The 26,914-nt window shown below is 45.8% G+C and overlaps 3 protein-coding genes and 1 non-coding gene across 10 annotated transcripts in view; 2 read left to right on the top strand and 2 right to left on the bottom strand.

The window, feature by feature from the left end:
* Window positions 1–531: 531 nt before the first annotated feature.
* On the bottom strand, window positions 532–17,871 carry trim66 (tripartite motif containing 66). Of its 5 annotated transcripts, XM_028956177.1 has the most exons (18): window positions 17,570–17,871; window positions 14,821–14,907; window positions 13,954–14,110; window positions 12,964–13,093; window positions 12,631–12,747; window positions 12,319–12,433; window positions 11,997–12,143; window positions 11,790–11,907; window positions 10,583–11,214; window positions 8,419–8,601; window positions 5,846–5,957; window positions 4,939–5,023; window positions 4,662–4,827; window positions 3,821–4,479; window positions 3,236–3,368; window positions 2,804–2,878; window positions 2,259–2,411; window positions 532–1,782 (listed from the first exon to the last, which is right to left on the bottom strand). In XM_028956177.1, the coding sequence occupies exons 2-18, from the start codon at window positions 14,827–14,829 to the stop codon at window positions 1,546–1,548; spliced, it is 3,228 nt and encodes a 1,075-aa protein (XP_028812010.1). In that variant the 5' UTR covers window positions 14,830–14,907; window positions 17,570–17,871; the 3' UTR covers window positions 532–1,545. The 5 variants fall into 5 exon arrangements, with proteins under 5 accessions (XP_028812010.1, XP_028812009.1, XP_028812012.1 ...); XM_028956176.1 differs by lacking the exons at window positions 14,821–14,907; window positions 17,570–17,871 and adding an exon at window positions 14,683–14,730; XM_028956179.1 differs by lacking the exons at window positions 14,821–14,907; window positions 17,570–17,871 and adding an exon at window positions 14,683–14,730 and having other exon boundaries at window positions 4,662–4,782.
* Window positions 17,872–17,927: 56 nt separating this feature from the next.
* On the top strand, window positions 17,928–20,088 carry rpl27a (ribosomal protein L27a). The gene is made up of 5 exons (XM_028956182.1): window positions 17,928–17,992; window positions 18,507–18,570; window positions 18,656–18,731; window positions 19,569–19,743; window positions 19,918–20,088. Exons 1-5 carry the CDS (start codon window positions 17,990–17,992, stop codon window positions 20,044–20,046), a joined length of 447 nt encoding a protein of 148 aa, XP_028812015.1. The 5' UTR covers window positions 17,928–17,989; the 3' UTR covers window positions 20,047–20,088.
* Window positions 19,267–19,396, top strand: LOC114766473 (small nucleolar RNA SNORA3/SNORA45 family). Its single transcript, XR_003742805.1, has one exon. It is a non-coding gene; the product is annotated as a small nucleolar RNA SNORA3/SNORA45 family (small nucleolar RNA).
* A 143-nt stretch (window positions 20,089–20,231) lies between the features above and the next one.
* Window positions 20,232–26,914, bottom strand: part of dennd2b (DENN domain containing 2B) — a 46,392-nt gene continuing 39,709 nt past the window's right edge. For all 3 annotated transcript variants that reach the window (XM_028956008.1, XM_028956007.1, XM_028956006.1), the window contains 6 exons: window positions 24,090–24,267; window positions 22,149–22,190; window positions 21,554–21,665; window positions 21,235–21,474; window positions 20,955–21,047; window positions 20,232–20,858 (listed from right to left, as the gene is read on the bottom strand). In XM_028956008.1, coding sequence (XP_028811841.1) covers window positions 20,827–20,858; window positions 20,955–21,047; window positions 21,235–21,474; window positions 21,554–21,665; window positions 22,149–22,190; window positions 24,090–24,267 — 697 coding nt within the window. In that variant the 3' untranslated portion in view covers window positions 20,232–20,826. The remainder of the gene's footprint in view (window positions 20,859–20,954; window positions 21,048–21,234; window positions 21,475–21,553; window positions 21,666–22,148; window positions 22,191–24,089; window positions 24,268–26,914) is intronic.

Raw genomic sequence — 26,914 nt, 5'->3', positions numbered from 1 at the left:
TATTATTATCCAAGTCAGTAAACAACCCAAGATTAAAGGCCCCATTCACCAGATCCTCTCGTCCACGTCTCCGGTCTCACAATGCCACCACTTTAATCACATTACTCACTTTGTGCCAGCTACGTCTTAAATCTGCCAAGTATCTTCTGTGAACATTTAGGCGCACAAATAACAACCTCATTCTGTCAATTTTCAGCACCTCGGCTGAATGGCAAGCACAGGGGTGAGACTTAGCTTAGCATACCTTGAAGATTACTGCATGATTTCCTGAACAGCGTATCACAAGACTAACCTCAAAATAAAACATAGCCGGAAAATGGCCCGTTGCAGTGGCTTTTACACCGAAAAGATTATAAACCAGGCCACGCTGTGAATTCAACTTCGCTGCATGTTTTTTGATCCGATGGAAATACTGTTGCTCAGTTGGATTTATTTTCAAACCAGAAGGAAAGATTAATCCAACAACAAGGGAGGAACACTCAAAAACTGAATGAAGCAAGAACAAGCGGAACCTCAGGGACCACGAGTGGATAAAGTATCATACAGAATAAATGTATTTGAATGCCATCCAGTGTTAGCTTGACCACATAAATCATTTTGAAAGCTTCATACATTCAAGACATTAAAAAAAAATCCAGGCAGATATAAAGCATTTCATTACAAGAGCCGATTTCATTCGATATGAAGCAACAGCAAGGCTATCCTACACAGTATTTTCAATATAAACTTAATACAAATGCCTCAATATTTTCAACTATTACAGTCTTCTCTCTCCTATCATTTTTCTCATCTCCTATTTTTTCTCAAAAATCAGAGCATTTAGATTTTCAGAGCATTTCAGATGTAAACAGAGATGTGTGTAATTAATCCACATCCCAGTATTTTGTGTATCCCCCTTTCATGACAGGCCTGATTACAGGTATTTTAATTTCCCTCCCCATTCTCGTTCAATGTGAACCTAAAGCTTGTACTGCACTGAGCCACTGGTTATAGAGCGCCCTCTTCAGGACATTCAAGCCACCACAGTCTAAAAGAGGAACAAAATAATTAGGTCAACTTAGACAAAGAGTTGCTATCAAAAACCTAAATAATATATATATTAACAGTGATCATAAATATATTTCCTACAGCACTGTTGCCAGCAACCACTGATGCGACCATAAAAGACAAAAAAAAAAAAAAAAACGTTACTGTCCAGTGATAACATTAAGCAATACAGTATATTATAATGTATACTGTCACAGTCATGAGCATCATAGAATATTTAGGCCATCTAGACAAATATGTAGATAAAAATAAAATTCTAAAAAAAGGCAATATATAAAGGCATATAAAGGTTTAAAAGTTGAATGCAGGCTATGATGTGTAATGTAATATTGGCAGACCTACGTTTTCTAGAACTACAGTATTCTGGAGAAGCATTTGACTTTAAATGGAATTTAAATGCACTTTTAAGCTTTTAAAAATCAGAAATCCACATTCGACTATAACAAGGAAAAGCTTTTCAGGTTATAAAAGACCCGTTGTGTGTGTGAGTCCATATCTTTAAAAGTGATGTCTCCTCCAGTTAAGTGAATGTCTCCGCTTCCTCTTCCTGTGGCATTGCTCCCGCCTGAGAGGCCAAGGGAAGCCTCCTGTGGCACCCCTGTCTATCTCCTCGTACTCATCACTGTCGGACTCCTCGGCCAGGGCTGAGAAAGCCCTGTCTGGAAAAACTTCTCTGAGTTTGGAGGCAAAAAAAGTCTCCAGGTTGCGACCTGCCTGGGCCACCTCTGAATCCGGCTGCAAAACAGAGTGAACAAATCCAGGAGCTCAGTATGATATTCAAAACTGTATCTTCATTTGTTTTTTCTTCATGGATCAACTCGTCTATTCATCCCCAAATATTATAAAGCATGCCCACTGAGTCAACTATTCTGTTTTTTACATGGTTTATAAGATAATGAGATGGGTAGAAAATAATATTGCATCTAGTGATAAATATAACCGTGAACAATATGCATGCAAATAAGTGTGTCATCTATTTCAGGTAAAATGAATTAAACAGGATATGAGAAAACAGAGTAATTATAGGATTGCATGGCGTAGCGTGGCTGTTTTCATCACTGAAGCTTGAGGGCGGTAAAGTAGCACTGATTGCACCAAGCCTAATACTGAATCGCAAGGATTAAAAATGCATACAGTAATTACATGATAATATATGCAGCATGTCACATAAAATGGAGCCAAGTGCAAATGAGAGGCACAGGTTCACTCACGTAATTAAATTTTGCACAGTTCCTGAACATGAGAAAGACGTCGGCCACAAACTCCTCGGGCGTGGAGTAACGCACATGGCCAGATCTGTTCAGCTTACTCCGGATGATGGACAGGTCCATTGGCCTTTTGATTATCTGATAATAGTGGCGGGCCTGGGGAAATAAAAAAGAAAGACGGAAGGAGAGCGAGGGAGAGAATTAAAGCGCCTCTGTGACTCCCCTTATTCATATCTGTGATCTGTTACTTCATTCACTACTTGATTTCACTCATTTGACCCTTATATCTTCCAGCAACCCTGTATCAGTCATTTATTAATTAGTTTAGCAAATGAGCTCACGATTTGTGGCTCAGCTGAGATATTGGACAAGACTGAACAGCTCTCGGCTGTACATAGTTTAAAAGAGGTCATCACATTTTATTTAATCAAAAAACAGCTATAGGATTCACCTGGCCATCATGAAGTTTTTTTTTTTCTAGAAAAATTGAACTAGACTAACGTAAGTCTATGTGGTGACATAGACTAATGGTTTGTCCTCTCACTCACCAGCGAACTGACGGGCTCGTGGAATGGGGCGCTGAGGACGCTGGTGAAGATGAGCAATGTTAGCTTCTCACATTTCTGCAGGGGGCACAGAGAGCGGTCGGTCGCATTACACTGCAGCACGCTGCCACTTATTCTGGAGTTCAGACTGAGCCTCCAGCTAAAGTGCAGGAGCCTTCATTAAAATCATCAATACGCTCTACTTTATATGCCAGTTACGTGATCGGTGCAATAGGTAAGTAAGCATCGCTTGGGGACTGTATCTGAAATTAATGAGTGTAAGTTGCTCCGGAACAGAGTGTCAGCGAAATGAATAAATGCAAATAGAATTTAACCTTTACTTGAAGGCCATTAAAATGTGTGGACAGGCTTGTTTATCCTAAGAGGTAGGAGCGAGCTGTGCTGAAGGTCGGTCGGTAGCATCTGCTGCCTCACCCTCTGATCGCAGGCAGACAGGACACACTGCTGGCCCTTCCCCAGGCGCTCGCTGTTCTGGTGCGGGCTCTCGCAGTCGTACTCCACCTCTGGCTGCTGCACACTTCTGCACAGACTGCACACCCAGTCGCCACTGCCGGGAACAGGGGGGGACAAGAGCTTGTCATCTGCTGCAGAGACAGAACCTGCAGCACCATATCCTATATTTGGTGGACGTGGTGTACACATCTGCGTGTACATTCCTGCCTTCTATTAGTGTGGGATTATACAGTACTGTGTATCCACCAGATGTGCAAAAGCTTTTAATAATATCAGCAGGGGCTGTTAAAATTGTTTAGAATACGAATATATAAAAGAAGAAAAGATCCAAGTGACATTAGTTTGAAATTGTTTTCATGAACACTGATGATCTCTGGTGGGACATATTTATGAGTCCCAAAACTTAAAAATTGCAGCATACATGTAAAAAAAATGCTGTCAATTCAATAGAGGTCTTTAGGCTATTATTCTAGATGTGCAATATGTTTGCACAGTACCGTAGGTGTGAACTGTACTGTGTTGTAGACATGTGAGGAAGGGGCTCACGTGGGGAAGCTGAGGAGGGAGGGGACATGGCACGACAGGTGGAAGACTTTAGGGCAGCGGTCACAGCACAAGAGATCTCCTCCGATCAGGCACACAGCACAGAAGTCTTCATTCTCCATCTCTGCCTCCTCCTGCTCCTCCCTCGCAGCAGCCGGCTCTGATAGGCCCTCTGGGTTTGGCTCTGCTAACAGGAGGGGCTCTGGACCCTCCTGATCAGAGTCTGGTTCGAGACACGCCACCGCCTCTGCGGTAGAATCCACCTCTGAAGTCAAATCCGGCTCAGACGGCTCAGGGGGCGGCTCTGACTCCAGGTCGATCTCTGACTCAGCATGCGACTCAGACCCACAAGCTGCCTCCGAGTCTTGCTGACACACTGATCCCAGGTCAGCCTCTGATCCCAGGTCAGCCTCAGACACTGTCTCAGGCTGTTGCTCTGGCTCTGGCTCAGGGTATGTCTGAGAGGCAGCTAGTGCATCACTGAAGAGAGTTCCCAGTGCTGGGGGATTGTCTGACCTGACCTCTTCTTCTTCCTGTTCCACATGCACAGGGGTCTCTTTTGTGCTTGGTGATATGATGTCAACTGGTGGTTCTGGAATCTGAGGTCCTGGGTCTAACAGGCAGACGTCTTTTTCATGTGGTAGCACTTCTCTAGGCGGTTGCTTAACAGACAACACAAATACGTTTTGACATACAGTATACTATATAAAAAGATATCAGTAATCTTTCAACTAGACAGATGAAGTAATGGTTGCACTTTGTTATGCGTTATAAATCCACAGCAAATTCTGTACTGTGTTCATGATGTTACTAGTGTTCAAATCTAATCTACATCTATTTTTACCTCTTTAAACAGACGGCCTGCCGGCTCCCTTAAAATGGCTCCCTCGGACTTCAGCCCGCTGCCTTTGGTGGGGGCACCGTGCCTTCCCTGGGGTGGGCGACGGGACACCAGGATCTTCAGCCTCTCAAGACACACAACTGGTACCTTAGAACCAATGGGCACCTCTCTGCCATTTCGGCAGGAAATGGTTATAAAATGTATTTCAGGCAAACTTCAATTTCCTTCAGTCTTTTACAGGTTAAAGCTTTTTTTAATGAAGGCAATTAAGCTCAAGTACCTCTTGTCTGAGGCCCGTTGTGCTATTCTGTATTTGGCTTTGTGCTTGATTCCTGGATTGTCGAATGCGTAAACACAAACATTTTCTGAAACATAGTACGAACAGCAATGGCACTTCAATTACTGCAGGTCAACAAATTCTGACCGTACAAATCATCCTAATACAGCGGACAATAACATAAATGTCCCCCAGCAAGCCTGTATGCACCAGTCATTCGTGAAATGGTTCTATTAAACATTATCTGGAATCGGGTATCGGCCTCGATACCACATTTTCTACAGTACTCGCACTTGCCCCCAGCTCAGGGCGGGGAGAAGGCGAGGCGAGACATGTCAGCCGTGTGGATCTATTTCAAAGTGAATGAAGACGACAAAACAGCTCACGTGCTGTGAAAATAACACGAGTACATTGCATTGAGTGACCAGCCACTGTCGGAGGTAGAAAATGTGGGATTCCTGCGTCTCCTCCATGTCCTGGAGCCCAGTGATGATGTCCCAAGCCGCCGCTACACGACTGCACGGCGTCAGCCCCGTGTCGCTAATTAGCATAACCTCCCAGTGGATAGACGAGAGTTTCACGCATGTGTTTACAACATATACAACATGCTTTTCATTTTAAATAAATGTACTTAATTCCAAACTAGTCCCTTGTTTTGTTGTTAAATTATATGACTAAAGCTGTTACCTGTACATTTAAATCATGTTTTTATTAAGCACTCAGTATCGGTGAGTACTGAAATGCAAGTACTCGTACTCGTACTCCAAAAAAGTGGTATCGGTGCATCGCTAATTATTGAAACGCCATCTACACCCTGAAAGTGTTAATGCCTCAAATGTGCGACTCACTAATGAATGCATTCATCACAGAGGGTCTGTCTATGCCTCTTAACTGTTCCATGGAGGTGTACCTGGCTCTGTCTTGTAGGTGGTGAGCTCTTCTGAGGCTCTGACTGGCTGTGTTATTGGGCTAAGTACTCCATCCAAATCAACACCTCTCTCCTGGGGTCTGCCACCGCCAAGCTGTGGAAACAGGAGGTAACGCTTAAAAATAGACTCTGACAGACACCAAACAAGAGAACGCGGTTGTCGGGCAGAAAACCTCATTATTCTAAATTGTGCCAGCGCGGTGAGGGAGTGCGATACAATTAAAGATGGAACGGGGGGAATAAAGCAGTGCTTATTATTCTGTTTGCTAAGTGAGTCATCAACCTGTGGGTTGATCTGTAGTGAATGAGTCAGATGAGGGAAAAAAAAAAACTTTTAAAATAAGCTGTTACCATGGCAACCACTAATGCCACATCTAGTCTTCAACTTCATTGTATTTCTATCCAGCTGATTTGGATTGGAAGTAGAGTCATCTGAGTCATGCCAGATGACAAGGGCGACAGTCAAATAAAAAAAGAAGAACTCAGAACAGGGTGGCCGTCAAATTCATGTCACTGAGGACACTTTGAGTCTTGGGCAGGATCATTCACTTTAATTAAAAGGGGCGTGGATTTCACTTTAGCACAGACTTCTTGCGGTCAGTCTCTTCTAGTTCTGCATATTAATGTGCAAGAAATGCACAAGTCTTTCAATCAAGGAAAAACAAACCAGTCTTTGCAACAGAAGAACAAAACTATTAAACTTAAAACTGTGGCAAAGTAAGTAGCCTCCCTGACATGGACGTGGTGGCCATCCTAACCCAGAAACTCATCAAGCAACTCAGTTCAAGAGTATAACACGCACCCAACAAGTACCAACAAGTCTGAGAAAAATAGGCTACAGGAAATAACACATAGCTACCATACTGTGTCTGAAAAAAACTAAGATGACCTCTGATGTTCATTTACACACACTGACTGGGAGACCCGTGCATTTTAACTAGCCCACATGCCAACACTAAGAATAAAGGGACATCTCCTAACAAGATGTCCCATAATGCAGAATGACCAGATGAGGTTGTAGCAATGTTGAGAGATAGTTCTTTTCTACCAGCCAATCAGAAGATTGTGGTTTCGAAGATTCCGTGGTAAATTCCAGTCACTTAGAAAATAGAATTTGCTGTTTTGGTGTAAATTTAGACATCATCTTGCTGGAATCGTGTTACACAGAAATTCTCTGACACTCTGAGTGCGAACAAGGTGGAGCAGCAAGATCTGACAAATGTGGTAGGTTTCCACCTCTTTAACACCCACAGGGGTCAGATTTCATTATTCCTGAACAAAATTACATGCCTGTCATTAACAATGTTTATGAACACACTCATCTATGAACCAGAAGACCACGAAGTCACGGGTTCAAACCCCACTTGCTACCAATGTGAGCAAGACACTTAACCCTGAGCTACTGTCCCTGTAACTACTGATTATACGTCGCTCTTGATAACGGCATCAATGTAAATAAGTCAAATGACCCGCTAGGCCACCACTGCCCCAGACCGCAGCTACAGTCAGATTTGTGGCTGAGGTGCTCTCATGCTAATTCATATGTTTCTTTACGATTAAAATTCCAGCGGCCAGGCATTTATCTGAAGGAGTCAGTTGTAATGGTCCAAAATGACGTGTGGCCCATCTAACGCACTATATGCAGGAACACTGAATTGTGGGTAGGACAAGTGAGAACTCCGAAGGATGAGACGAGCCTACACTAATGAGCCAGACCGAGGCTAAAGGGGATTGCCTGTCCCAGCACACCCCAATACCAGTTCGTCACACAGTACAAAATGTTGCTATTCTAACTTCATGTGCCTGATCTTCAACCTTCCCAAATTCTCCCACACCACCCTCTGCTACGTTCCCTCCACTGGCTCCCAGTAGCTGCACGCATCAGGTTCAAAATACTGATGCTGGCCTATAAAGCCAAACATGGAGTAGCACCATCCTACCTCACAGCCCTTATTACACCTCGCACTGCACCTCGCATACTCCGAGCCTCCAGTACTGCTCGCCTGGTACCTCCATCTCTGAAGGTAAAAGGAAGACATTCATCTAGACTCTTCTCCGTCTTGGCCCCTCGGTGGTGGAATGAACTTCCCCTCGAGGTCAGAACAGCTCAGTCACTGAGCACCTTCAAACGACAGCTCAAGACCTTCCTCTTTAGAGAATATTTAGATTAACTTGTAAACTCCTTATTATCTGACTTATGTATAAAAACTACAACAGAGTGAATAAAAAGATTGTATTCATAGTTGGGGGTCCTAGTGAACCAGAATTGATCTCTTCATCGATGGTAACATGAAAGCACGTTGTAAGTCGCTCTGGATAAGGGTGTCTGCCAAATGCCTTAAATGTAAATGTAAATGTAAATGTAATGTGCCGTTTGTATGTGATAAATATCTCAGGGTGGATTGCATGCTTTTAGATCTGGGATCATTTTACTGTTAATTAAATTTTCGTCCTTTTGTAATTAATGAGGAACTTGTTTTTGCTTATTTGTTTTTAGTGGCAGTCCCATCTCTCTGTTCCCTTCATCCTTCCTCCCATCATCGTCATAAACATACCTGCTCAGCCGAGACTCCTGGATCCTTGGAAACTGTTGCTTGGCTGTCGGATGCCCCTGAGGCCCAGTGCTGTGTGGGGCTGCGAGGAGAAGCCATGGATCTTCTCAGTCCTCCGGACCGACCCTGGGACTCCGGCAGCCCCTCATCTGCCAACGATGCAGACATGTCCAGTGTAGAGGTTCTCTGAAGAAACAGAAGCCAAACGAGTTCTGAGCATCAATGCCGCTTTCGCACAACAGTGTTGGGCCTCCACCAAACCATAGCAAGACTGTCAACAGAGGACCATGGGAAACCGTGCACATGACAAACAGAGAAGACAAAGTCGGCACGCCGTGACTATTTGGATACGAAAAAAAGTAATCGCTGGTCCGTGGCTTCCAGCACGTGATTCAACAGCGTAAAATAATTCTCCTGGTAATGAACGGCTTAATTCCAGCAGCAATTATCCTATGTAAATCCCACATCTGGGCCACTGAAGGCTTTTTAGAATAAGCAGTATTAACACATCACAGATTAGAGCCCCACCCCTCGTCTCTCGCTTTCTCTCTCTCTCTCTCTCTGTGCCGTTGCCCTTTCTTCTCCCATCACAATTTCACTAATGCGAGAAGTTTCCAGAAAGCCCCAGCGACTGCATCCCTCACTTGCACTGACAAATGACAGACGAGGAAGCGGCAGCCCGTGTCTTCAAGCTCCGCCCATCCCCTTTTCTCTCGTCTCTCAGCCTCTCTCTCTCAGCCTCTCTCTCTCTCTTCCACCATCTTATGCAGATCTCTGCAAGCTGACTCCAAGAACGTGCTGGTAATTACCCTGCGATTAAAAAAAAGCTTACCTGCTCTGTGCCCTACAGGACGGCTAGAGCGAGAATCTGAGCGAGAGCGAAAAACGAGCGCAGAACTGAGAGAGGCGGCTGCAGGTGCCACGAAATAAATAAATATATAAATAAATACAATCCCCGGGTGCCTCATTAATGCCAGGTTAGGCATAAATACATGGGTATACCAACACTGTCAAGAGTTTTTATATAGATAACACTTTAAAACTCTTCAGAGAAGTAAATAAATATGGTGTTGATTTGTCTCCTGGGGAAGCACTCTCCAAGGAAAAAAATAGTTTTTGATTGCTTTCATGTCCATATAAAACACAGTAAAAAAATCTATTAATAGCCAACATTGATGCAATCAGAGAACCTACGCAGCTCTTCAAATATGAATCAAAGTGAAAAGTGCCCTGGTTCTGCTGCGCAGACCTACACTGTTCCATTGTCGAGCAGAACAACGTTCAGGCAACGTTCTGTCCCACCATCTGTCTCCCGAGGCGCTGTCAGCCACTGTCAGTCCCCATAATCGTCTCCACTGTACGTACAGAGACGCAGGCTGTTTGGGAGCAATTTCCTGTGCCAAGATTAACACCGAAAAGAGGAAACGCTGCCGTTTGATGAGGTTTTCAGTCACCGCCCTGCAGTTCACCAGTGCCTGATCATGCTAAAAACAGACATCTAGATATATTACACGATATCTAGGCTTCTTGCACTGACGCCCAGGGTCCTGCAGGCAAGCAGTCTTGCAACTTGCTCATGCATATGTGCGCGTTATTGGAAGGCATGTGGTCAACTGAGATGTGACAGTGTACACACATTGTGGTGTGAGTTTTTGCACGATGCATTTGAGGTGACAGCTCTGCATGGCTGTTCAGTGAGCTGGCGAGAATGTGGTCAGTGGTGAGAAAAGGAAACAGCAGAAGGCCCTCGCTATCAACGACGCACAGGCAGCGATCCCTGCGACGTACAACAAGGAGAAAGCGATTTCAGGTACCAGGATCAGGGCTGAAATTGCATATTCTGCAAATGCAATGGTTACATCATCATGGCAGCAACACTGTCCTTAGTCGGTAGTGAGGCTAGCTGCAAGAAAAGGTGGGGAATCTGGTAGTCTTGCATGAGCTGTGTATGAAAAAAAGAAGAGGGAATGAATGCACGCGATGAGCAGAAGCTGCTGCTTTTTCCATGCTGCGTGACGTGTGGAAAAAGCTCAAAGAAACATCATTTGATCATTTATGTATGAACAGCAAAATGAAGAAGAATGAATGAAGAATGCACTTCCCCATTTTGAAATATTCTATCGCGCTCAGTCTTGTGCACATAGTCTACATCTATGAAAATGATCACCTGGCTTTCAGCTTTGTCCTGGCTTCCTGCTGGGTTCCCGGTCGGTGCTGGTGACGGAGTCTGCTCTGAGATAGCCACGCTGTCGTGCTCCGTCAGCGTTTGGTTTGACTGGCCTGTGCTGGCAGCTCGGCTGGAGTCTGCTGTTGTATGGCCGGGGCCTTCAGGCTGTGTCTCTCTCTGCGGCGGGGGGGACAGGGTAGGCTGGGCCTGTCCGGCAGTGCCAGTGGTGGGGTTTGTCTGATGCTGGGTAGATTCTGTGTCTTGACATCTGCCACTCGTCGGCTGTGGCCACTGTGCCGTAGAGGACCCCACTGGGGAAGCGTTCTCCGAAGCCCATCGACTCTGCAGGGAGTTTTGGCACAGTCCCGGGGGGCTGCGGCTGCACCTCACAGCAAGAGGTTCTTGGTCTTGCAAGACCTTTTCCCGTGGCACGGTATGAGAGGGTTGGGTGGGCACACAGTGGAGGCAGCAGAGCTGAGGCTGGCAGTAGGACTGGTAGGCACAGCCCTGTTCTCGCAGTCTGTGGCACAGTGAGGGGACAGTCAGACACGTCACTGGCTGGGGTCTCACGATACCAGGGTGACCCACACCCTCTGAGAAGGAGCAGCCTCCTCCTTCTACTGTCAGCTGACCTGAAAGAAGAACAAGAAGTCTTAGCCAGTGAATAATTTTTAAAACAATAAATAAATAAGATTTATATAATAAAAATAATATAGAAATGATATACTTAATGATATATAACAAATTTTAACAATAAATCAACAAATTTGGTAACTTGAAAGCACGTTGTAAGTCGCTCTGGATAAGGGCGTCTGCAAAATGCCATAAATGTAAATGTAAATTTCGCATAGCATATTTTCCCTATGAATATAATTTGGACAACATCAAATAATTTTGTTTTATGTTATTTGACTGACAAGTCCTGAATGTCAGTGGCTGTGCAGGGAAATGTGGACATGTAGTAGACTTTTTGCCATGATGACACAGCTCCTCTGTCACTTCTCCTTCATTCGTGTTGATAATCATCATAAGCCGCTTATCAAGAAGTCATGAATGTAAAGAGAGGCAAGAGATTGTTTTCTTCAAATACATTTGATGCTTTAGATTTTTTTTAATACTCTCCATAACCTCCACAGAACAGGTTGCTTCAGACTACTGACTGGTCTGTATATTTCGTCCAAGTGGCAGAGCGTGGTGGAAGCGGTACCTAATGTAGATATCTGCTTGGTCCAGAAGCTGGCATCCCAGTTAAACTTGATCTTCACAGGAGCCAAAGCATCTGAGTGGAGCTGGGGCTCGAGCAGATGCTGCATCTGATACGTTATCTGAAAACGAGGGGACAAATCAGATCCAAAAGTTATTTGGCCTGGGCATCAGTAGAACAACGTCGGTTCTGTCCAGTGCCGATCTCTACCATCTCTTTGCTGAAGAGCAGCGGGTTTCTCCTGTGGTGAGCTGTCGCCCAGGCGATGAAGTTCTGAACCTGGTCCAGTTGGCGACACAGCTCGATCGCCCCCTGCATTTGGTCCTCCAGACGCTGTTTAAAATTGCCGGAGACACTCTGCACAGACGAAGGTAAACAAATCTTTCATCTTCACGTCTGCACGAGTCGGACATGGACGTGTGCTCCTCTCCGTGCCCATGAATGTTCCTGTCTCACAGTGATGTTGTCACGGGAAGCGTGTATGTTCATGGTCAGTTAGACATTTGGAGAAAAGAGAGAGAGGAGTAATTACCTCCAGTTGCTCTATTAATAGGTTGGCGCGTTTGTTAAGCTCATTCATCATAATCATCTTTGCCATTTTAATCTGGTTCTCAGCCCTCCTCTGCGTGACTTTTAAACCATGCAGCCTGGGAAACGGGAAGAGAAAACCAAGCAACCTCACAATTGTTGACAGACTCAATAAGACAGACGGATCTGGATGTTATAGATCTATCTGGGTTATTTTTAGCATGTAACATCTAGAGCGAGGCACATCATTCCTTCCACATAATGCAATTTGTTGGTGGTTTTCGTTCCATTAGAGTAATCGGACCCAGCAGCTCACCTGTCCTCTATCTGCTTGGCCGTGTTCTCCACGGCAGACCTCTTCTCCTCCGCGCGGGCCACGAGGTTCTCGAAGAGCCACTGCTGGTCCTGCAGGGCCTTCCCGACATGCACTACCCTGGGGGTGAGGGAGCCACCAAGACACTTCACCCACAGGAGTGTTAATTAAATGCGACATGTCGACACTTCACACACTTCTGGAAGAATGTTGTTCGTTACGGTGTTTTCACTTTCTAAACAGGTTCTCCTGCCCCGATGACCTCTGCAGCATGATTTCCGGTCACGTTCCGCGGCAAATTCACACCGGTTACGGCTTTTTTTCCTTTTTACTCACCGATGGTCCTTGTGGGAAGACAGGTGGCAGCTGCTGCAGGCCATCAGGTCACATGTCTCGCAGAGGAGGGCCAGGGGCTCCTGCTTATGGAGGGAGCACATGGCCACGGGCAGACCGCAGCACCCGGAACCTGCGGGACGGACACGCCGTCAAATGTACAGCAGATAACATTCAACGCGGAGGCATGTGTGCTCCGCTGCAAGGCATCCTGGGTCCATCTGGACACAACCCTGCATCCTTTTAGCGAGAACAAACTCAGACAAATGTGGAGCGGAGAACGGCTTTGATCATCTCGCTCGGGACTTATTGAAGAGGGGGCGACTTCTGAAGCACGGGAGCTCTTCAGGATGTAGAAAGCGACGAGCGGAGCTCGGGAACCAATTACGTTCTTGAGCGGGCACTTAAAGAGAAAGCATCACGGCAAAGGCTTCAAAAAAAAGAAATAAAACCTGTCGGAGTGTGGAGAGAACGTCCCACTGTCCCGGCGACGACGTCTTACGTCCACGCCGGGCGTCTCGAGTAGACGAACCGGGGCGGGACCACGGGAAATGAAAGGGGGCACATTGATCTGCTTGCCCTGTGCCTGGCCTTCTGCGGTTCGCGCCGGGAGCGCGATACGAGTGGCCCCAGCAGCGCCCCAGCAGCGCCCCAGCAGCGCCGGTGACCGACCACATCCTGCCAGCGCTGCCTCGCATTCTCACGCGCGCTCGGCGGCCCGCGGCGAGGGCACTGTCTACGGCGCAGCGCCACTGCAGCGCGGACGGCCGTATTGTTCCACATTCGCTCAGCAAGTGTCACTTTGCGAAAGTGGGTCGCGTGAAAAAAACAGAACAGTATAATACATTAAAGGAATCGTTATTCAAATGTAATATGAGATGCATTATTCAGGAGTTTCTGAGAGGACATTAACACACAACGGCCGACACATAAAGGATGGCATCACGCGTGGCCACTAAAGCCAGGCGCCAAACGGAGAGCGGGGGTCTTTGCCTGGTGGGCTGCCGGTCCTCTGCTGCGCGCCCGGCTCTGTGCTTTGGCTCGGGGGCCGCGGGTGCTGGTGCATGTCTGTGCACTGGTAGCACAGCCACTTGTTGCAGGACGTGCAGAGGCTCTGGGCCGCCCTGGGGTCCGGGCATTCGGAGCAGCGCTGCCGAGACAAGAGACGAGAGACGAGATCAGCTGGGCCGTTCCCCAGGACCGTGCCAACGCGCCAACTCGCCATCCTGGCTCCGTTGCCCTCACACCTTTGAAGCTTTTTTTTTTCCCCCCGCGGGTTTCATTTACATTTGTATAATGAGAACGAATTTCAGATTTGCCTGCTTCTGTGTTACCTCTGAGGCTGGTACGCCCCCCTGGAGGGTGGACGTTTGCGGGGTACAAAGGAACTGTCTTTAAATAGCGTTCAGCAATTTGCAACATAATGAAAGATGCAGCGAACAGTGTTTCAGCAATGCCCTGTACACACAATAAACACAATATACACACTGCATGCACCTTAAAAGTCTTTAAAGTGAAGGTTGCGTCCTATCTGATCATCAAGCACTGCTCTGCCGCCTGTTTTATTCTAATCCACTCTTCGGTGTTTAATTATTTACCTTCATCTGCACAACACATTCATTTGCATAGAACAGGAACAGACAGTAAACAGGGAGACAATAGCTTCCCGCACGAGCACTAATTAACCCGATCACATCAGTTATTAAGCGGCCACACTCTTACTGTAATGAAAAGATGCCGCGTTCCGTCCGTCATCCCGGCGAGATGCTGACAAACCCCAGATCAAACGTGCGACCCGCGGGCTAAAATAAGCAGAAGGCGCCGAGGGGAGGCAGGCGGTGCCCCGCCGCAGAGTCTTACCTTCTCCATGTCAGTGGGGAGGGGGGGGGGAGCGGGTCTCGCGCTACCGATCCGCCGCTGTCACGAGCCGGGCGCCGGAGGCTTCACCTGCAGCGAGGAGCAGAGCGCTGAGCGAGAGAGGGAGAGAGAGAGAGAGAGGGGGGGGGGGGATCTGTCCCGTCCTGGTCCCCATCTGAGGGGCCATAAACACGTACATCTCAACAAAAAAAAAAAGAATCCCGTCCCTTTCTCTCTCTCTCTCTCTCTCTCTCTCTCTTTTTAAATAAGCCTGTTCATAATAATTGGGAATTGGGGAGAGTCGATAATTATTTTTTTTCTAGGGCAAAATATCCCCGCAAGCCCTTTCCCAAAATGGAAGGAGAGGCCGAGTGACCTACAATGTTTAAGGAGAATTGTAAGCACTGCTGTGAAGAAAAAAAAAAGAAACGCCGCGGCGTAGTGGCCGTGCCCTCCTTCCTCGTGCCCGCATCAGCAGAAGCCGGGGACGGGTCCCACCGGAGCCCCCACACACTGCCACGTAACACACAAAAACGGGTCAGGCCGTGGCGAGGACCAGATGGGGGCTCTGCTCATGCAATGCCCTTCAAAGCGTGAAATCAATTAAGATCTTATCGCCACCCTCCGCTGCCAATATTCCCTTTCTCCGTGTGCGCCTGGCACAGCGAGACATTAACTTTTTCAAGAGGGGACGGGAGAAAAATAACGAGACGAGGAGACGGGGACGAGATGCCTGTGCACTTATCGGCCATCAAGCGAAACAAATAAAAGAGTCCTGCACACACACACACACACACACACACACACACACACACGAAACAATCCAAAACCGCGAGTCTGCCTGACAACAACGCCTACCGCCTGACCTACAAATCTGACAAGTTCCTCTTCCTCCGGTGCTTCGCGGGGGAGCCTGGAACCATCTGACTCCCTATTGTGTCCTCGCAGACCCACTTTAAAACACAATTAGTCCATTCCGGCGAGCCGCCTCCCCTTTCATGCCCCCCCCCCCCATTTAGCTTTAAAAGCCAGGAGCTCTGCGGCCTGCCTCTGTCGAGGGCGGTTCCGTTTCGCCGCTAAGTGAATCCGTGGCGGGCCGCGCTCCAGCATCTCTGGAGATGGCGCATTAATAGAAGCTCCGCCGCTCCCCTGAAAGCACACCTATGTAACATCCATTAACGCGCCATTTATGGGATCACGGCGAGCGAACGTCAGAGCCACCGCGTTCCCGTGATTATGTCCCGGTTGCCTGTCAGTCGGCGCGTTCCGGCCTTTCTAACGGGAGCTCGGACTCTTGGCCGTTTCATCACCGCCATGAAAACAGCCTGGAATAATCTCACAGTCAGCTTAACTCATTTCTTTTGAAGCCAGATCCAACTATTAAAGATCGCACGTGCCGCATGAATTGCGTGTTTTCATTCATTGCTCGTTTATTATTCGTGTCTAGAATTATGAGTCATATTCGCGGGTGCAGAACGTGATCCAAGCCACCAGGGGTCAATACCAATACTTCTGGTTGGTCCAGCTCTATGTTTACAGTGATCCGTTCCCCAAGAACTTCTCGCCTCCTTGAACAAATTCTAAGTGGGTTTGTCTGAAAAAAAATTGCTTTTTTAAGAATATGCTTCAGGTACACAAAAGGATATGATGCAATGAATGAATACACACACACACACACACACACTTTTACAGCATTTACCAGACACCCTTATCCAGAACGACTTACAGGGACAGTCCCCCCCTGGAGCAACTTAGGGTTAAGTGTCTTGCTCAGGGACACAATGGTACTAAGCGGGATTTGAACCTGGGTCTTCTGATTCACAGGCGAGTGTGTTACCCACTAGGCTACTACCACACACACACACATATGTGTGTGTGTGTGTGCGTGTGTGTGTGTGTGTGTGTATGGTTTTTCAACAAAAGCATGCACACTAGGATTAATGCTTTTAAAATGTGCAACAGAGGTAATTCTGGGGTAAAAATGTGGTTTTAAAGTTCAGCTCATCCTGTGTTCTGCTCTGCACTTCCAAAATGTGCTGCAGGAGGTGCGGGGAAAAAAGAACACATATTCCATGGAAACGGAGCCTTTGACATTCGTGCGTGGATCTGCCTGCATTCTCCATTTCACGTTTTCTCTACCACACGATGTACACGGAAAAAACATCACACTCATCACAGGTGCAGCGTCTGATTTTACTGTGTCAGAAGGTGTAAAAGCACGACAAGACGTGCATAGAACAAACAAGTAAATACTTTCAGAAACCGGAGGGGGGGGGACGTCACGCTGCAGAGGCTCGCGCGTCAATTCTCGTACTAATCGGTACTTACGTCGGGCCCCTGAATAAAACTGTAAGGCGCTAACGTCATCGTCAAGTTCGAATGTTGCAGATAAGTGCGGAACGCACGACGCCGTCTTTTATGCAGCGCGCCGAGCGGCTCCGCGTTCGATGGCGGCTCCAGTTCGCCAAGTAACGAGCGAATTTCTGGATTGGCCGCCCCGCTACATCTGTACCCGCACCAGGCTCCACGCGTGACGGCGGCGGTGCGTAATCCTACTACGCCGTAGTAAAAAAAATGTAAAAAAATTAAAAATAGAAGAAGAAGTGAAGCCCGCGGTGACGCACTTCTGAAACGAGACCCGCCGGCGCGCCAGCAGCGGGGCCGCGGGGACGCGAGAGACGTCAAGCGGTCCGAGGCGAGCCGAGTCGCACCCACTCGCCCCGACGCGAGGCATAACGCAGAAATACTGTACCTCGCCACGCAAACTTTGCCCACGGCGGAGGTATTAGGGCGTCCGCATTGCCACGCAGGACGGCTCCATCATCTGGATGCGATGCACATCAAACGTGGGCCAACGTAGGCGAACGTAAATGTCAAAATTAATTCCGCATCAGCACAAAACGTTGAAATAAAAATAAAAAAAAATATGCTAGCGGTAAGAAACGGCGCGTCAGAAGTTGGAATCGCGGATCAAACGTGACACTGCAGCATCCGGCCCCTCTTCCCAAAGATGCTGAACTTATTTTACCTCGACCTGCCCGCCGCCGCCTTCCCCGCGCCGCCGGGGGGCGCTGTCGCGCACCGAGCTGGGCCGTTCTCGTTCTCGGGCGCGTCGCTCCGTTAAGTATCGCGAGAGTTGCGGGCGTCGTCCTTTTCGCAGCAGTCTCCCAAGATGGTAGGTACGGAGCGGCCCGCGTCGGCGGCGACTCGGGCCTTTCAATCTGCCGCCATCCGTCGCCTGGCGCGCTTCAGTGCCAATTTGTGAAGCCGCCGCGCTCTTTGGCGACGCTTCACGCACATTTTCAGGAACATTTAGGTTTTATTTTTTTTGTCCGCGATCCTCCGTTGTCGCCCATTACATCGCGCCTAAACGTGCTTTAACGACATCGCTCCAGTCCCCGTACTTATTTATTCATCCCGTTCATTGCACCGCTCTGGTCGAGCGATTAATACGCAACAAAGCGTTTTTTTTTTAATCACGTACTACGTAAAACCTTACGTTGCGAGCAACATTAGCACGTTAGCCGGGCAGTGAGCTAGTTTGGCTATAAATCATGCTTCTTCCCACGAGGAGGCTGCAGCGGGGTGGAACTTTTTTTTTTTAACGCAATGTGGCTTGTTTTTTCTTTCTGCGATGTCGACTGATATAATTCTCTCGTGATTTACTCTCACGTTTTCCTTCCCCACAGCCGACTAAAAAGACCAAGACCAGGAAGCTGCGTGGACACGTTAGCCACGGACATGGCCGAATCGGTGACTTGACTTCCACCCAGAACACGAATGACACTCCGTTTGCTCGCTCGCTTGAATGTAATAGTTTTATTTTCTCTTTTTTTAGGAAAGCACAGGAAGCATCCCGGCGGTCGAGGTAACGCTGGAGGCATGCACCACCACAGAATCAACTTCGACAAGTAGTAAGTAACCCGTGGCTAGCATCTGGCCTCGCATCCGTGTGATGGCGCTCGTACCAGACCGGCTTTCCCGGGAGTGTGCATGGTTTTTAAAGCGACACTCTTCCCCTGTTTACCTGTCGTTTTTCTGCTCCAGTTCAGTGTCATTACAATCTCATTTGGGGTTTTTGCTGTCTGCTATACTGGACACAGAGATTGTGAGGTTTTGGGGATTTACAGTGTGCAAAAAGACATATTGCATGTGGAATAACAACCAGAACATGACAAAGGACATTGTGCATAGACCCACAATATAGTGCAGGTGGACTAGTAGCAGGAACATGACAATATATCAGTATATTGATATATTTTGTATAGTAGTGTATCTGATATACTATGATAATGTTTAGACATAAAAATCTGCGCAATTTGCATTCACAACTGTGTTACCATGCTGTACCGGATTTCTTGTTCGTAAATGTCAGGCTCATCAGAAAGATTGCTCTTGAATGACTTTGTCATACACTGAGGGCACTGCATTTCCATCCTGACATGCTTACCTGAGACTAGAGTCTCATCTTGACAAGATCCATTGTCTTGGTGTGCTAGAGATCTCAGAGAGTGAACACTGTCCTTATTCACTGGCCGGCCTTCCTGTAGACTCGTCAGTCACACGTTCAGTGACATCTTTTCCATTTTATTTATGTGCACGTATTGGTGCGAGAAATGTTCTACACATTACTGAGTCACTAATACAAATAGCCTTTACAATAAACTTGTTCTAGGTAGTGTTCTTTCCAATTATGTGATTTTTGTTTTTATTTTTAATGGTTTGATGTGACCTGTTTTCCCATTGAACAGCCATCCAGGTTACTTTGGAAAGGTTGGCATGAGACATTACCACTTGAAGAAGAACACCACCTTCTGCCCCACTGTCAATTTGGATAAACTCTGGACCCTGGTCAGTGAGCAGACCAGACTAAACTACGGCAAGAAGCCTGAAGGCCCTGCACCAATCATTGATGTGGTGCGAGCTGTAAGTGACGTCCCTCTTGAGTTTGTTTATGGAGGATATAATTGGAACCCTCATTTATGCATTTTTTCCTCTTTATGGTACTAGATTTGTTAAATTAACAGATTTTACCTTTTTGTTTCTCAGCCAGCTGGAAACGTTCATTAATTTTTTATATGAATGGGTCTTCTCTAACAGGGCTACTTCAAAGTGCTGGGCAAAGGCAAGCTCCCCAAGCAGCCAGTCATTGTGAAGGCCAAATTCTTCAGCAGGAGGGCAGAAGAGAAGATTAAAGAAGTTGGAGGAGCTTGTGTTTTAACAGCTTAATGCAAATGACTCTTTCATATAATAAACTGTCAAACAACATTTCCTCAGTCTTTGAGTGATCGTGGAATGTATTTTGTAGAGGAATTTCTCCTTCCATCTACAGGAAAGCACATTACCTAATGTACCCAGAGTAGGACTATGCGGTTATGGAAAGTGCATGAGACAAAAATGACACTATACATATGTGAGTGGTGGGTCAAAAATATAATTGAAAGTATTTAATTTTTTACAAAGAATAGCAAATTCCAAAAATCATTTACTTCATATGTTAACGCATGTAGAAAACCTCTAAATGCCATCTCCCCTCTCAACATGTTTGCTCCAGGAAGTTCATCCTAACGTTAAATATTACCTTAACCTGGACATCTGTACATCATCCACTCGGTGTTCTGTCTGTTCACATCAAATATTCAACATCAGTGGTTATTTAGAAACAGAAATGCACAGTACCATCCTACAAGAGCTCAAGGCTCACCACGGTACCTAACAATGACAAAGCTACACTTCAGAGTATCGCAAGTTGACAGATCAATATGTACAGTATACTTGAAATGCCTCGCTTCCATATTGACAATCGTTCATGTGTGATCAGGTGGGAAATGTTATTACGCGGGACACCAGTTATGCCCATCATTCGGGTTCAAGCATCACGAGTATTATAAAACACCAGGGCTTTGCTGAAGGGCTCCTCAAGAGTCGACAAGCTGCATGTACTTCAGTTAAACAATGATCCTCTGCAGGGGAGTCTTCTCTTGTTTTTTTGGCCTCAGTGCTTTTTTTCTAGCTCTTTTTATGAAGAAGCTTTTTACTTCCTGAATGGGGGAAGGAAAAATGAGAGAAGTGTCACATGAATACAGAATAATAAAACATTAGAAAAGTACTGAGCAATTAGCCCGAGCTCCATTCACCTTTGAGGAATCCTTTGAGAAACCGGTTGACTCCACTTTGCTCTGTATCTGGTAACTCCTCCAAGTACTGTTCCACTCTCTTCTCAAAAAGACCTGAAGCAAACATCATAGGGTGCTTTAAATTTGTAACCCTCTACAGAACCATGCAGATTCCATGACTGCAGTTCATCTGTTAGTCCACACGGTGGCATTACTTCCCAGCGTGGACGTCACATCACGCAGCTTTTTATCTGTCAGCAAGATTAACCATGGTGTCACACCAAGCTTCTGTAGCTGGTACCTTTGGCTCTGCATTTCCGCAGCTCGCGGTCCTGGATGAAGCCTGCAAACATCTGGGATTCCATGAAGACGCCCAGGAAGCGGCGGATGCTTTTGGAGGCCACAGACTTTCTGAAAGCCTCTCGCTGGAAGAGGCGTTCACCTTTTTCCCCCTGGGTCATGAAGAGGGAGTAATGACCAATGGACTCTAAGAAGAAGCGAATGAACGCCTCTGACACCAGGTTATTGAGTGTGTTGCATTCTGGGTGATAAAGGGAAAAAAAATTACATTGGTTGCAAAAAGTTCATGAGATGGGAAAAGGGGAAAAAAAGTCCCTCACCTTCATCTGATTCGCTGTCAGAGTCCTGATTGATGATGTCATTCCTTTGTTCAAGAGCTTGTTCGAGTGCAGCTTGAAGTTTTCTTGGTAAGAGTGACGCCTCATCATCCATCTACGTTAAAGAGGAAAGTCTGTGTCACTCAGTGATGCCATGCAGTGTGTCTGAGTCCTTTTTCAAAACTTGGTTTTAAATAAATGGAAGTTTAAGCTGTTATAATGAACTTGTTAAGGATTATAGCACAGTCCAATGCTATGTGACACAATGACCACAAGACTCATTTAACCACTTTAGTACTTTGGGAAGGTCTCTGTAACCCAATATGCATCAATATTCCCATCAGAAATGTTTAGGACAGCGATTTTCTGTGCCTCTAGACATCAGCCTGCTAGTCTTATTCTGATGGGAGTATTTATACATGTCTGGCCCAAAGAAAGCATGGCTGTTTACCAAGGCAAACGACTACTTTAAGACAGATGACAACGGCAAAGCTTCAAGGTACCATAGTAGAATGTTTTATGTGCTAAAAATAATTGCAGTATTCTTGCAGAATGTTATTTTTCTCTGCAACATAGTTTTGATGAATTAACTGCTTACCTGTCTGATGAAGCGGTCTGATCCCAGGTCAACCATCAGAGCCTGGAACAGAATAGGGTCACATAGGGTCACATTGCACTCCAGTCAATATGAACCATCTCATGTGGATTACAGAATTGTCAAAACTTGCTTATCTAATCCTGGGTTGCAGGGAAACTATCCCAGCACAAGCCAATTTAGGGGGCATCATTATTTCAAAATGCATTCCCTTGGGGGACTCTGGGGATGGAACCCGGAGCGGCCGGAAGAAGCCTGTGCAAATATACATGGAGAACATTCCATGCAGGAGATCTAATTTGACCAAAACATTGTTCACATTATCACTTGTGACTGTTAACATAATCTGAAATAAAAGGCTGCTTGGATTCCTCTTGTGAATTTTTTACTGCACACAGCCCAAATAAATTGATGCATTACATTACAATGCATTACATGATACAGTAAACTCTACACATGAACCAATAATTTCCCATTGAAGAGATGACAATACAGAATCATATTAATGCATAGATACATGATAAATGAGGGCCACGTAGAGGACATTTGTGCAGCTTGATTTTTCTTGACAAAAATCCCAACATCGTCAAGATAAATACACCAGATGTTTGTTGACAGGCCATTAAAGCACTGTGTTAAAAATGACAAGCATTTTTTTCTCTGGCAGACTTTCACACATAGCCACGCTCAACAGAAGGCTTTCTGAATCTGACTGCCAACTGCTTGTTTTTTTTTCACAGGAAACTGAAGATCTCTCCTGCCAAAGCCACAAATAATGTGATCAGATTGGCATTAACCTCACAGAGGCTGACTTGAGAGTTCAGAAGAAGCCAAGGCCAAAGAGCCACCAGAGGCTTCCTTTTCAAACTGTTCTCGTTATGAAATGCCTCCCTGATTCTGGGAATGTGGCACATTATGACAGACAAAACAAGCTCTAGTCCCTCCCTTACGGTCACAAGGGTGCACACAAACATGGGGTCAATGTCCTGTCAACGTTCTAAAAATCACAGCATTGCTGCTCGGACAGGCTGCGAGGGACACAGTAATGGGTGCCTTTTAGCCCAAGTGACCTCAAACAAGCTTGTGCCAAGGAGATCATTGGCGGTGTGGCTGTAGTAAAACAACCAGCACTGAGCTTTTATTCTATAACAAGACTGCAGTCAACACTGCAATTGCCTTGACTTAACATTAGGATTTAGAAACAATCAACAATAAGGGGCAGTGGTGGCCTAGTGGTTAAGGTAGCGGCCCCGTAATCAGAAGGCTGCCGGTTTGAATCCCGACCCACCAAGGTACCACTGAGGCAAAGCACCGTCTTCACACACTGCTCCCCGGGCTCCTGTCATGGCTGCCCACTGCTCACTATGGGTGATGGTTAAAAGCGGAGGACACATTTCTTTGTGTCACCATGTGCTGCAGTGTTTCACAATGACAATCACTTCACTTTCACAATCAGACTAATAGGTTTCTGTAAAATCATCAACATCTTAGTTTTTATGGTTTTTGATTAGTTGTGTCTCTGGCACAGAAACCCTGGCACAATAAACACTAACAGCGAATAGTAGGCCTGGCAACCCTAAATGCATTATGTTTGAAATTATTGCATATCAGGACACAAACTCAGGATTGTAAAGGGACAGATTAGGTTCTGGAGGGTTCTTTTACTGTGATGGAATAAGCTCTACAGGACATTTTCATAGTCAACCCTGGCCTTACAAGGTTCCATGAAAATCAGTGCCCTGCTTCTTTACAGGATTCACAGCACTGCGGGCAGTCTCCTGATCTTATGACGTCCACAAATACATCCCGTGGTGGTCACATCTTATCATCTAGGAATTAACACTTCCATTCATTTTGAACTGCTAAGTATGTTTATTTAAACAGATTTTTTAAGCGAAATGCAAGTTTGTGTGTTGATGAGAGACTGGAGATGGGGAGACTAACCTCCTCCACAGGCAGTTCCTTGAGCTTAGGTACGGAGCTGGACAACAGCCCCACAAGGAATGGTGTTGGGCAGCAGACGATGTCCACCATGGAAGCAGGCAGCACTGGGATGAAGGTGTGCTGCCAGGAGAACGGGTAGAGTAGGGCCACCACCGCATGGGCACAACTCGACAAAGTACTATAGAGAAATTGGGATACATATACACAAGAAGCAACAAATAAATACATTTCAATCATTACATAATGTTGATCTCAGAACTGAGATTATTTTTTATATAATACAGTTTTTATATAACATCTTTAATGCAATGTTTGTTGAGGTCAAGTATTTTTAATCAGAAAAGCAGAATTGAGCATAGGTGCAAGCATGAACTTTTGATTTGAAAGCACAACTCGATACAACCAGATGACCCTCTTGTGTCTTCTAAACCATGAATTTAGAATCTGTCACTGCAGCTGTGTTCCCAGATGTGATTCCGAATTCCTGTCTACCTCATGATGTCAGTCTCATGATAGTCAGTCTTGGCGAATTCGAGGTGCATCTGCCTGAACTTCCCCCCGCAATGGGAGTTCACCCATGGCATTATTCTAAATATTTAGATTAACCTTTTCATTCATGCGGCTACCACCTTTACTAAATGCTACACATGCAGCGGACAAATAAGCCCAGCAGGCAAAGAAGAAGCCTCAGAAGAGTCCACATTCCTTCCTTGGCCCTGTACGTGTTTGATGTTGAAAAGAGGCGGTGGGATTTAACACACGTCTCATGCTATCGTTCTCACGGTCCCCGGCTTGTTGACAGTGGCCAACCACCTTGTTCCCCACCGCCCAGCCCCACACACACACACACACACGCACATACACATTGCTTTTAAGCACCTGCCAGTATTTAGTGTACGTGTATTTATGTCTAGCATGTGAATGTGCATTTATACCAGGAATATGCAACTATGCAGAGAACCCATATGATTAATATGATTGTTTTGTCAAAATAAAAAAGTAGAAATAAATAAATAAAACAATGGTGTTTGTTCTGCTTGCTGTACTTTATGTAATTGCTCTAATTAAAGTTGCCTTGTCTGTCTGCTAATACAAACCAAGAAGTCATTGACCACACTGTCTCCAGATAGGACGATAATTGAGTGTAATTTATGCCCCTCTCACTTTATGTTTCTCACTAAATAGACTTAATCCAACCTGTAAACTTAAATTCTCTAATAAACATTTTTAATAATAACAAAATATTTTATACATTTTTCAAAACCAGGAATTCGTATGAGTATACAGTACAGGCCAAAAGTTTGGACACAACTTCTCAATCAATGTGTTTTCTTTATTTTCATGACCATTTACATTGGTAGATTTTCACTGAAGGCATCAAAACTATGAATGAACACATGTGGAGTTATGTACTTAACAAAAAGTGGAGACCTGGCCTCCACAGTCACCGGACCTGAACCCAATTGAGATGGTTTGGGGTGAACTGGACCACAGAGTGAAGGCAAAGGGGCCAACAAGTGCTAAACACCTCTGGGAACTCCTTCAAGACTGTTGGGAAACCATTTCAGGTGACGACCTCTTGAAGCTCATCGAGAGAATGCCAAGAGCAAAGAAACTAGAATATAAAACATGTATTTCAGGTATTTCACCTATTTTTGTTAAGTACATAACTCCACATGTGTTCATTCATAGTTTTGATGCCTTCAGTGAGAATCTACCAATGTAAATGGTCATGAAAATAAAGAAAACACATTGAATGAGAAGGTGTGCCAAAACCTTTGGCCTGTACTGTATATGCATGCTCATTCTCAGTCTTGTTGACGGTGTCTACATTACTCCAGTGTGTTGGACAAACCCACACTCCCACATACTGTTTTGTATGACATGAGCTACGGGCCTGTCTGTTTTCACACCAACGTCTTCTCCTGCTGTCACAGGGTCACGACAAGTTTATCAAAGTTCACTGGGAATTGTTTTGCTTAGGAACACCCAGGCCAAAGCTGTGAGCAGGGAGGCTTTTAACTGCCCTCACATCTTATTCCCAGTAGACAAGTCATTATTACATCATTAAACCAAACGAAGCCCTTCCATGAAGTTCAGTTAGAGGCCTTCTGGTTGTTCAGAGCAGCCTGCAGTTATGTGCAGTCCCACAGGACAGTCATGAAATGCTAGACCAAAGTCATCTCGGGCAGCAGAGATTTAGTGGGTTAAGCCTTGCATGAGCCGCGTTCAAACAGCCGCCAGCTATTTCAAACGGCCCACTGGATTGATGGTGAAGGAGCCAATCGGTAGTTCCACATGCTTTTTTTTTTGTTGTTGTTAACATGTAGGCACAGGGAGGGAGCGGCGAGAGAAGAGGGATATAGATTATGAAAACCTAGCCACAGGCCATCCAGAGATCCTGACAACTGATACTCTGAGTATCGCATAAACTCACTGCTGAGAGGGAAATTCCTGCTCTCATGGGAAAACATGCTTTCCAAGTCAGGAAAAGTAACGGGTGAAGATGGCCCGTTCCCCTCCCACAGTCTAAACATTATGGATAAAACATGGAAACCAATACCAGATCGGCATCTGAGGTCAGTTCTGTGTAGGACAGCACCCGAAGTGAATCTTTCAACCAGCAATTAATACAGGACATGCTTAATAAGTACATTTACATTTACATTTACAGCATTTATCAGACGCCCTTATCCAGAGCGACTTACAATCAGTAGTTACAGGGACAGTCCCCCTGGAGCAACTTAGGGTTAAGTGTCTTGCTCAGGGACACAATGGTAGTAAGTGGGATTCGAACCCGGGTCTTCTGATTCATAGGCGAGTGT

Source organism: Denticeps clupeoides, chromosome 16 (assembly GCF_900700375.1).
Source record: "Denticeps clupeoides chromosome 16, fDenClu1.1, whole genome shotgun sequence".
NCBI lineage: Eukaryota > Metazoa > Chordata > Actinopteri > Clupeiformes > Denticipitidae > Denticeps > Denticeps clupeoides.
This window is presented reverse-complemented; position numbering and strand designations above follow the sequence as displayed.

Coding starts and splice junctions, on each gene's coding strand:
- trim66 (XM_028956176.1), bottom strand. CDS start 14,715: ATGACGGACGGAACGCGGCATCTTTTCATTACA. Junction 14,111..14,682: donor CGCGGCATCTTTTCATTACA/GTAAGAGTGTGG, acceptor TTGTCTCGGCAG/CGCTGCTCCGAATGCCCGGA. Junction 11,215..11,789: donor CAAGCAGATATCTACATTAG/GTACCGCTTCCA, acceptor TTCTTCTTTCAG/GTCAGCTGACAGTAGAAGGA.
- rpl27a (XM_028956182.1), top strand. Junction 18,571..18,655: donor CCACGGACATGGCCGAATCG/GTGACTTGACTT, acceptor CTCTTTTTTTAG/GAAAGCACAGGAAGCATCCC. Junction 19,744..19,917: donor TCATTGATGTGGTGCGAGCT/GTAAGTGACGTC, acceptor CTTCTCTAACAG/GGCTACTTCAAAGTGCTGGG.